Below are 11,793 nucleotides of genomic sequence, written 5' to 3' on the forward strand. Positions count from 1 at the left end.
TCAAGTGAACTTTAATAAAGTCTAGTTACTTTGCAGCTTTGGGAAAATAGCCAAGATACACACTGTAAGGACTAAATGAAAATAAACTAGCACAAAGAGCTTCTTCAAACTGCTTTATTTACAAATTTACATGATGGATATGTAAGCCAATAGGCAGGCAGATCCCTTCCTTTATGACTGCCTGATAGTAGCCCTGTCTCAGAGCCTTACCTTGTACTGAGACTCTGGCAACTGCTCCAGTGCAAATAGCTAAACTCCTCCCGCCCACTGGTGGACTCATTCTCCCTTTTTTCATTTCATCTTTACTACTAGTTCTATTACAGCTTCTTCCAGTTTAGGGGACAAAATTCTAGGACTGACTTTGTGTTAATCAAGGAAAAATGATATTTTTTCAAATACATAATGCTCACAGGGGGAAATCTCCCCCAGAATCATCATTAACCAAGATGTCAGCATCTATATCCTCCTGGATTCAGACTCCTTAGACAACAAAAGGCACATCAATACCATGAGTACACCTCACTCACAGGTCAGTGACAGTATGGTAATAACAGCACAGAACTCAGGATAAATAAGTTTTTCAGCTGCTCTCTATATCTCATCTTTCCTTTAGTAATCACATTAACAGTAATCCCAGGTCCTTTCTAATTTTGCCAAATTCTGTACTAAAAGAATTAAAATTCCAATTCAGGACCAGATGTGAATTTTGTCTTCAAGCAAGGTGTTTGCCAACAGCAATGGCCACTACTTTACGATACACAGCAAAGTCACTGGTTTAAAAAAGAAAATAAAACTACCATCAACTGCTATTTTGAAGTCATTGCTGACTACAAACTCATTCTGGAATGTACTGCATAGCAACTAAAAAATATATTGTAGCTATAGTGTAATACCTTGCTAAATCATTAACTTCCCTGTGGGACATACGTGAAGTTTGAAATACTTTCCGTAACTGTGCTGAAGACTAGATGATGAGGCTTTCTGCTATGTCTCACTGTAAAAAATACATTCCTCCTAGAGTCAGTGCAGACCCTGCTTCTGTAAGACGCTCCTGGCAGCTCATAAAAGGAGAAATCAGTTGAGCAGACAGTAACCAAATAATTATAATACTTATACAGCATACAGACTTGGACCAAGCCAGGGTTTTAAACACATCTCAGACATACTTTATTTGCCTACAGTACTCCTGCCCTTTCTCTAAGGGCTTTATTCCTATACCTGATTTTACCAAGAACATTTTGGCACAAGAGAGACAATTATAGAAAAAAAAGCAATGCGGGTGCTTCACAGATGCGCTGGGAACTGTTCACTCTGACACACCCATTCACAGCCCAGCAGTGCTGCAACCATTACAGAAGTATCTGCTGCTGCTCAAACAAATGAGATCTATATTTACTATACACACACAGCCCTTGGGTGACAATAACCATGAAAAATGTATTTTGTTAGACTCCTGGAACCGACAAGTAGAAAAATAATGTCTAAGCATAATTGTTATCCCTAACCATAAAATGCCTCAAGGCAGCTGCTGTCAGAGTGAGAGTCTGTTAAGAGCATGGCCATTTCCCTCAAACATGGTTGAGCCTGCACCATGTGAAATTTCAAAAGCATTTTGTCATTTTGGACATACAATTTTTATTTTTTTCGCTGTATTAATGTTTCTTTTTTAAATACAAATATTTGAAGCAGATAACCAAGCTACAGAAAGCTAATAAACAACTGAATTTTGTGGTCACTTCTAACCTCCTTTGTTCCAAACTCTTGTAAGTCAACCCCAAAGAAACCTTAGGAAGCCAGAAACCAGCATGCTTGGCATAAAAACTCCAAATTGCAGTCACAGATCACTGCAGTTTTGCTTCTGTTCAGCAAGGCTGTGTCCAAATGCCTTGTATTAGCTGTTGGTTCAGCCCATGTAAACTCCAGAAGCCAGTTGTTGTATGCTGGGGGTGCGAGTCCATCGCCACCCCCCCAAACCCCCTATTTTCTCTACTGTCTGAAATGGAGCCGGGAGAGCAAATTAAGTATGTAACAGCAGTCACATTGTTGAACCGAGCTTTACCAGAGCTATTCTAAATTCCCTAATGTACTTCTGTTATTAGTTTAAACTTAACTTTAATGACCAACAATTCACTTTTTATACATCTGGAATTGCCCTTTACAAGCAATGCAGAGCTTTCCATGATTGTACAGACCAGAACAGCTGAGGTTACAGCTCTAAAGCATCTCTGATAACTTTTACAAATAATAAAACTTTATATAAAGATAGACACAAGAAAGCTGTTAGACCTTTGTTGCTCTGTCTAGCAGAAGAGCTCTTGCTCTCTGAAGCATAAACTTATTAGCAACCACAAGTGTTTCCATTCATAAAAAACTTACGTGTTTCTGTTAGACAAAGCTTCAGCAAACATAATCCAAAAGTTGCCCATAAGGAGAAGTTGGTCATTGTTTTCTCAGAACTGTTTTGCAAAAACCAGAGATCCTTGCAAGATGCAGAAAGAAGAAAAGCCCCGACGCTTGTTAAGCCTGCAGTCAATGAGTCTGAAGTTTGCTGCACTTTTTATTCTGATTCAAAGGAACTGAAGTAATGACATAACTGGGAGGGGGAGCACCATCAAAAGTCACACCCATATTGCAACAAAAGCTAGCCAGCAGTGGAAGATGGGGGGGGGGGGGGGGGGGGGAGGGGACTGACTAAGGGTACTGACTAAGCAGTCACACTCGAGTTTTAAAGAGGCACTAAACCTCCTCTTCTTACACAAGTACAGTCAAAAGTTATACTTATTGCACTTGCAGGGAAGTTTGAGTAATCTCTTGTGAGTTAGCTCAGAAAGACACTGTTTGTTATAAGCTTCCCCTTCTGCATTTTAAAATCTCTTTATTGCAAACCAGGTGAACATAAAGCACTAGAGTTTCTGAAGCCCAGTAAAGTGTCTACAACTGCCTGGATGTTTCCCCCAAATATTTTGCTTATTTTGTCCCACCTCACTATTTTCTCTTTTTGCAGTTCAATTTAGAGCAAGCAAAATGCCTGCTGTGCAACGAACCTTTTTAAAATGTTTCTGTTTGTCCCTGGAGGATATCCTCATGCAGAAGGTAAGTCAAAGCTGTTCAGTCTCCCACAGCCCATTCTACTCTTGGCTTCTCTGCACAGGCTGCCCCAACAAAAGTGGTAACTAATGCCAGTGCCAGCAGTGATACCGACGACTAAGAATGATATTTTATTGTATTGATGGTATGAGGTACAGAAGGAATTATTCTTCCTATTCCCAATTTGCAAAGCAGAGAAACAGGATGAGAATGTATGACAGTCTTTGACACTCAGACAAGGTCTCAGTTCCTGAGGGACATATGTTCATTGCAGTGTGGTGTTTTGTGTCACTGTAGATGCCACATGAAATCCCTGGCGAAAACCTCAAAGCCTGTCTCTGTAGATAAGCGAAAGGCATGTCTGTCGTGTGCCTTAGTGATTTCTCATGGTGTCTCAATACAGTGGCCTCTCTTCAGAGCTGCAGAATTGCGACAGTGGTTTGTGTGCAGCAGGATGAAGGGTTGGTCAGGCATCACCAAAGCCAGTACACCTCACCTTTAACAACCAACAAATGGCAATGACTGACAGCAAGTAATGCCCCCATTTCGGTTTCACTTGGCAAATTTGAAATGAATAGTTCTATATCAGATTACAATTTTGTTGATCCTCCCACTTGAAAGACTTCTCATTAATTTTTAATCTCTATTAACACAAACAATGGAAAAATACAGACAGCTCTTTCCAGCCACAGGCACAAGAACATTGCACAGAGAGGTTTTCAGGACTTTGCCTTTTATTTAACTTTTGACTTAGAGATGGCTGGCTTGACTTTCCTCAAACAGTCAAATTTTTAGCAACAGGTTATAACAGGTTTTTCCTACAGGTCTAGAATATCTGATGGGACAAGGTTAAAGTTAAAATCTTTCCTTAAAACACAGGAGATCTTTTTATTATGAAGCTAGCAACTTTGAAGTTACAGATAAAACACATTTTATTTAGTGAATATGCTACTTTTTCTTTGGAAACAAATGGCTTTAAAAGCTAGGAAAGCCCAATCTCATATACACTTTACTGTTTATAGTAGTGGAAAAGAAATAGTTCTGTGAATTCCTTTACATTTATAGCTATAGATATTTTGGCATTGAAATATATGAATGAAGTTTAGTGGGATTTGAAATGCTCATGCACAGTTAATACATCTTGTCAGTTTACTAAGCATATCGTTTTCTTCAGTTGCTAAATGACTTTTACAATTCACCCCTATGGATGAAACAAAATAATGGAATATTTAATTAAAATGTAGGTATCTTTGAGTCTTATTTTATTGATGAACATAAAATACCTCTCTGTTAATGTCCTGTATTCACAATTATATAGAATGAAATAATGAAGGTAAGTTTTCTTTGGCACAGGTGAATGGAGAATAATGTCCATTTCAGGAATGTGGGCAAGCGTTACAGAAGCAAAAGTCTCATTTTACCAGGAGTGGAAACTGCTAGTCTTTTCATGGTGTGAAGTTTCTAATTCTAGCCCTTCTGACATCAGATTATGAACAGGTTCTTTTCTCAATACTGAATATTATTTGATATGCATCTTAGACTTCTTAGTACTTCTGCATGTGTTTGGCAGGGGTGGGTGGTATTCCACTGTGAAAAGTATCTCTCTTGCTTGTTGCCCTATAAAACTGGGCTAAGATTAGGCACATTTAGACCAGGTACGTGGATGTGCTAGTACCTAACAAAAAAGGAAATGACGGATACAACAAAAATAATTCGTCACAGTACATCATTTCATGTGATAAACCACAGAAATAATTAATGAACTATATATAGATAACATGTAAATTTGTCCATTTCACATGCCATTTGCCTGCTTACATGCCAGTCTAGGACACACACTTGCATTCCAACACACCGAGCACTTCAAAGAGCTGCCGTTAACAAATAAATGAAAAAGCTGACACAAAAAAAATTCCTTCTTTCCCACCCAAACATGGAATTTCTCCCCTAAAATATGTTGGTCTGAGGTAGACAACAGTCCAAATTCAGCCTGGGTGCAGGGCCTGATGCTACCCAGAAAATTTAGGCAAGGGAGATGTACTCTGGGAAAAGTATTTTTGGTTTTGGGGTTTCTTTGTGAGAAATATATAACTTTTTCTCTAGCTTGGGATAATCTTAGTATATAGGAACAGAACTATCCTAAAGCAAATCTTCAGCTGAGGAAATGCAAGAGAGAATTGCTTTAAGGTGAGCCTATCAGTTTATTCTCATTGTGGATTTGTTCCCATGACATTATTGTTAACAACACAAATCACAGTTAAATGTTTGAGCTTTTGGAATTTGCTTACTCCCTTGGCAACAAACAGTTAAATTACTGGCACTAAAAATTTGTAAAATAATAAACGGTACCAAATGAATTAAGTTTTCGAAAGAGAATGAAACAATACAACTAAAAAGGATAAACCCCCAGCATTTAAAAAAGTGTTTTTCTGTGAAGCCTTTTACACAGAAGATACTGAATCTAAGACAGTGCAATATAGTACAGGAACACCAAAATAATTCATTCATGATTTTATCACATACGTGAAATGTAGCCAGCACCAATTAATTTTGATAAAAATCCCATTAAGGAGTACATGTGAAGGTGAATGTACCTGAACTTAACAATGAAAAAAATGACACCAATGGAGATCAGTCTTACTATTGAACAATTGAAAGGGAGGAAGAATGGAATTTTGTTTCTGCCAAAATAGCTGGCATTTCTGTTGTGAAAAATAGAAACTTTGAAAAAGGAAGCTCCTAATTTGAAAAGCTTCCCCCCGCCCCCGTTGCCACCAGAAAGACTTTTTAAATTATTTTATTAAAACAAACCTTTTCTGAACATATTTTGGTGGAAATTTCAAGCTTGTTATGGGGGGTTTAAGAACATAGTCTTGGTGAATATAAAAAGCACAAATCTCATTAGGTAATTCTGGTCAGGGCAGTGTACGTTCTGCATAGACTACAGCTGGTCTGTGAGAGTGGCTGTTGAGTCAGTTTTGGGGGAGGAGGGAGGATTTTATACCCTTCTAACTGTAATCTCAATAAGATACAGTATTTTTAATAAGATTTCCTCCTGTGTCCCTAGACTGCAATCTTGTTTCCTGCATTTCAGACCAGATTTAATTTCCATGATCAACCCTGAAACCAGGTTTTGTAATGGACACAGTTACAAATGCTTCAGTGTAGTAAATCCTGTACGCACACTTTTCTTGGGCTCTGAGTGCTGATGGGAAGGCTTAAAAGCCTGTGCTGGTTTAAGCCAGAAAAGCTACTCTTTTGGCTGGAGGGCAAAGCACTCCCTTGGGAAGTTGGGCACCCGGTTCTACTCCCATCAACATTTTGTTCTTAGATGTAATTTACAGCCTGTGTCCTGCAGAGAGTTAGGAAGATGAACAATGGCTCCTAGATATTTACTTCTGAAAAAGGCAGCAACCTAGATTGGCATGGATTCATCAGCCTGTTTTACTGGTTTGCCCCAGATCCCTAAACAACTCACTAATCCAACACAGGCTAAAATCTTAGCGGCCAGAATCGCTCAAGTAGGCCATAAGAAACTCTTTGCAGCACGGTTTTTCCTGCGGCAGACCGTGTGGCCTCATCATCTTTCTTGTTCCTAGTGCAGTCCCAAAGCACTCAGTCTCTGGCTGACCCACATGGCTCCCAGCACATCACAGGCCAGGAATCATGGTACCAGTCCCCATTCACAACTTTCACACCACTGTACCCAGTTAGTTACTCCGTGGCTGTTGGAAATGAGGCAGAAAGCCTGCACACAGCAGCTGCCACCAGATGTCCAAGTACGCAGCCCAGCCATGCTGCATGCATTAGTGACTAATTGAGCCACAAGCAGCTGTGTAGAGGGCTTGGTGGCGGGGGATGTACAGGGGAAACTGAGGGGAGAAGGGAAGACACGTTTTTTCTATATGGGGTTTCAGTCTGTCTCTGCCCCTCCCTCCCCCTTGTCAGCCTTCCCAGCACACACCAGACAACGAGAACTTGGAAACTGATATATCAGAGCATGACCAGCCATCTTTGCACTAAGCGTTCTGTATTCCCACTTTCGTTTCTTTCATTTGCAGTTTAACAATAGGTAAATCAAGCTTATACTGGGCCATCTCCAGGATGTGCTCTTTCTTGTTTCCCTCACTCTCCCCCCCCCCTCCCCTGCTGTCATTCCATTCTCTTCCTTTTGATTTTGCTTCTTGACTTCTACCTTGACTTCTTTCTCTTTTCTCCACTCATTTCTTTTTCTTAGCCTCCATCCTTTCTCATCCACTCTCCTTTCTGTGCAGCATGTTGGAATAATTAAATAACATTAAGACTCCAGAAGAGCAGATGAGCTTTACAAAATGCAAACATTCACACAACTCGGGAAACTATATTTGCATAAGCTGTTAACTGTACCTACAGATAAATACTTAGGGGCTTTTATGCCTGATATAGACCTGACCAGAGCCCTTCAAAGTCAAGGGAAGTTTTCTACTGATTTTGAGGAATTTTGAGTCAAGCCAGCTGTGAACATTGTTTGATTTAGTCCCAGTATCTATATTATGATAAATCCGCATACTGTGTTACATTTTTTCCCTGTATATATATATAATCTGAGAGGACAGAGGGATTACATCAGATTTATAGCCACTGATAAAATATTTTCCTATCTAAAGAAAGTAAAATCCAAATTTTAGTTGGATTCATTCATGGAACAATTTCTGTTCAAACCAGGTCTGTTTGTGCCAGTCTTGCCACAGCTGTATATTACATAGCCACATTTAGGCTGTGTCCTAAACATAGCAAGGTGGGAATGAATAGTTAAACCTGTCTTTTCCAGCTACGACTAACACTAAAGCCAGACCTGGTCTCTATATAAACAGAAACATGGAATTTCAGCAGTCTCCCTGTTAGTCAGTTTATGATCCCTGTGAAAGGTGGAAGGGAAGGAAAAGTATCCTAATTTTAGACCATAATAGGCATGTTTGTTTTCAGAGACAAAGATAATAGCTGGTTCCAGTCTGGCTCTAGGAGGGAAGGTGCAGGTGTGTGCACATCATACATTGAGCAGGGTGAGGAGGTTGTGCAGACATAGTTGTGCTAATTATTGGAGTGCTAAACTTGCTAGGTTAAATACACACCAAGCTGTCTGGCCCTCTTACATGGTTTTAGGTAAGGCATTGCTACAGTAGCAGCATCTTCTTCCTCAAATGGGCAGTCATTTTGCCTTGTTGGATCTGCAGACATCAGCAGCAACTATCACTTCCTCTCCCCACCCCACCCCCCAAAAAAAAAAAAAAAAAAAATTAAACTCTGCTCTGCAGGTTAAACACAGCCAGGAATCAATGAGTTTGGCTCCTCTTGGTGCAACAGCAGTAGCTTGTTTGCTAAGATTTGATCCTTTCCACCTGGGCATACACTGAGAAAGGCAGGACAGCTGTCTCCCTGAGCCTACCTGGAAAACAGGGATCCCGAGGAGATGCCTTAGGTTTAAGTAGCACTAAGTGGGTCTCCACAGATGGAGAATGCACAGGGTAGGAACTTTCCTCCCCAGTTTGCCACTTGGAGCCTACTTGAAGTGTGTAGAGGTGGCAGGTAGGAAAGCATTTTTTGTTTCTGAGCTCTACATAATTTATGTGGGAATTGTCAAGGAAAATAAGCAATGACTTCTGAGGGAAATTGCTTTCTCTATATAAATAAGCAAAAGAAGGTAATACTGGGTGACTCTGCAGACAGGATTTTTGTGTGAGGCTGGGGCAGAGGCACAGAAAATAGATCTAATAAAGTTAATGAGTCAGAAGCTCTGTTTTTGCCTATTTCCATGTTCCTGAATTTCTGGTAGAGAAATAGATAAGGGAGGAGCTGAATGCTATTACAACACAGTGAGTTTATCTTAGAATTGGGAATTGTCACACTAGACCACACATCATTGCCTATTTAACAACTTGGCTTAAGTAACAATGACAGCCAATATTTTAGAAATGAAAAATAAACACTCATTTGGGATATTACTACGTAGTTGGTAAGAGTTCAATTATGTATTGAAGTTTATTTCTTTTGTTATATACCTAGAATAACACAGCTGTGTTTGAGAATGTATATTTCTTACTGACCAAAAGCTGATATTACTTGTGGTTTATTCACTTTGTCTTTTTTTTTTTAGTAATATTGAGTGACAATAGCTTACTGAAGTTAAGAAAAAAATACTACCTTGAATATGATTTTGCAAATGTGCTTGCATTCAGTTGCAGTCCTTTTGGGTTACATTTTGAAGGATGTTTGAGGTGACAGGATCTACCAGCATGAGATATTATCTGGAACTTAATTCTATATAGAAAAAAAAAGAAATTCAATGTTTTGTGCAATTGTAAAATTTGCACTGTGCTGGTGATTCATGTAAATACACTAATCATCAAATTACGCAGTGTCACGTGATCATTATTGCTAACCAACCCCATATCATTTTTTTTGTTCCTGCATAGTACTTTTTCAACCATTTGTGATTCATTGATAAAGGGAACATTTGTTCAGGAATTTACCAGATTCTTTGAATAATGCATATATAAAATATTTGCAATGTGTTCACAAACTTCTAATTTTCAGAAATGTAAAATTGGCAATAAATAAAGTATTATGAGTTATTTGTTCATCTCTAAAACATTACTTATATAGGCTAAATATTTTACTGAAGTGTTGGAAGAAGTAAGCAGGTCATGTCTGAACAGCATCATGAACAAGTCAGATCTGGAAAGCTATTAAGACTCCTTGAGATGTTAAAGTTTCAGCCAACTTACACTGAATTTACAAGAAATGATCTATGTCTGAGTCATCTGAGATTTCAAAGATATTATATGACAGCAAAATCAGTGATGTAGAAATGGATATAAGAACCAGTAAGAGAGGCTGCAGTTTATCTGCTGCCCATTGTACCTGGAAGTCCCATCAGTAAAAACCCCCCTCTTCCTATCTTTTGCAAGATACATTAAGACAAAGATGTTTATACACATAAAGATTTAGCTGGGATTCATACTCCACCCAGTTTGCTTTCTATAATCAGCCCTTCTTTAATTGTAACAAGAATTTAATGAAAATCTCCCTAGGGGAATGGGTAGGAGAGGCAGAGATAATAGAAGGAAGAAAAAACTGTCCTGTTAGTCTGATAGATCTGGTACTATAATAAACTTTGCACACCACTATCTAGCAAGCAGGAATGGCTATCCAATACCACAAAAAGAGTATCGTATTAAACAGTTTTTTGAGAGTCTTGGGACAAAATGGAATGTGTTGAGTGCGCTCCTGCAAAGCTTCTTGCCCTTGTATAGGAGGAAAGTCACAGTTTGGTATCAGCTAGCCCAGGAAGGATAGATCTACATCAACCCTTACAAATGTATTACTCCCTAAGTGATGAATTATACGAGGCATATCTCAAGGGGCATAGATGTGAGATAGACAGGTTATGAATGTTCATCAGCCTAGTTCAAATAAAGATATAAGGATACTAAAGCTTATCTCAACTATTTAAGGATTCCTTTTTAACTTCTCCCTCCCATATTCAAATTCAGTTCTTCAGTCCCAGCCTAGCTAGTTTTTCTTCTCTCGATAATCACACATTTCTCTACAGAGAGATATCTGAAACCCAGTTCACATGGCCCAGTCTTTGCTGAACTTAGCAATTCCAGAATACTTTGCACTTTTTCTAGCTTAGCCCATTAGAGAACTAATCGAAGCACTCATAGAAAAATGAGAAATAAAAAGGTAAAAATACACCATACACTGCTAGTCACGTGCAGCCAGAAACTCTTACTGAATGTCTGAGGAGGTTCAGATTGAACCTCTAAAGAGATTACTCATTTCCTTCCAAAATACAGGCACATCATGTAGAGGGCACAGCAGATCCTTTGCACTGCATTGTTAAGTATGAGAATTTCAAAGAATAGAAATACCGTTTTTCTCTAACTGCAAATATAGGTTACAGTCTTAATTATTCAGATTGTCATTATCTGAATTAGAATGCAGCCAAGACTAACAGACTAAACACAGTGAGTAAGACCAGAGTATTTGATTGTACTGTTTTTCTGCCTGGGATGTGGAAGACATGGATTGAAGTCCTTTACCTCCTATGACCATTTCAACTACAGATGCTCTCCCAAGAGTGTGTGCTAACTAGAGTGGACGGTTTGGTCACCTCGAGCTGGGTGTCTCTCAAGCATTCGTGTTGAAGTTGCTCCATTTTGCTTAGACACCTAGGAAGATACTAGGCCAGAGAGAGAAACTGAACTTATGGCTGGCTTTGACACTCTTGTGGGAGAATCAAGATCCTCTTATTTCCTTAGAGAGTAGGCAGTTTAGCATGTATTTGCACATCTGCATAGCAAAAAAAGTTCTAGCTTGCTGTCAGTTGAGCTTGCTTCAGAGCTGAAAACATTGTAGCCACAGTTGTATGGCATTGCATATGAGCTAATTAGCCTTGCAGATAAACCTAACTAGCTAGGAGCAGCTGCATTCTGGTAGTGATCTATGGCTTTCAGGAAATCTCATGCCTCTACATAGGTTGGCATTACATCATGTGGAAGTACCAGCTGGGTACATCTCTTTGCCCTCTTCTACTGCACGCTGAAGTCATGTCCCTAGTCCCTTGAGGTGAGCTTACCTGAAGAATACAGCACTTTGCAGGATTTATTCATAAGTCACCAGTAACGCTGCTTGTGGCCTTTCAGATAAGAAAGAGGATATCTC

At 39.2% G+C, this 11,793-nt stretch overlaps 1 protein-coding gene across 2 annotated transcripts in view; it reads right to left on the minus strand.

Moving 5' to 3' along the window:
• CD44 (CD44 molecule (IN blood group)) overlaps nt 1–2,623 on the minus strand; it is a 56,149-nt gene extending 53,526 nt beyond the window's left edge. Inside the window, exon 1 of one of the 2 annotated variants that reach the window (XM_075754792.1) lies at nt 2,377–2,623. In XM_075754792.1, coding sequence (XP_075610907.1) covers nt 2,377–2,443 — 67 coding nt within the window. In that variant the 5' untranslated portion in view covers nt 2,444–2,623. The remainder of the gene's footprint in view (nt 1–2,376) is intronic. The other variant, XM_075754793.1, reaches the window with a different exon arrangement.
• Nucleotides 2,624–11,793: the final 9,170 nt, after the last annotated feature.

This window comes from Balearica regulorum, chromosome 5 (assembly GCF_011004875.1).
Source record: "Balearica regulorum gibbericeps isolate bBalReg1 chromosome 5, bBalReg1.pri, whole genome shotgun sequence".
NCBI classification, from domain to species: Eukaryota; Metazoa; Chordata; class Aves; order Gruiformes; family Gruidae; genus Balearica; species Balearica regulorum.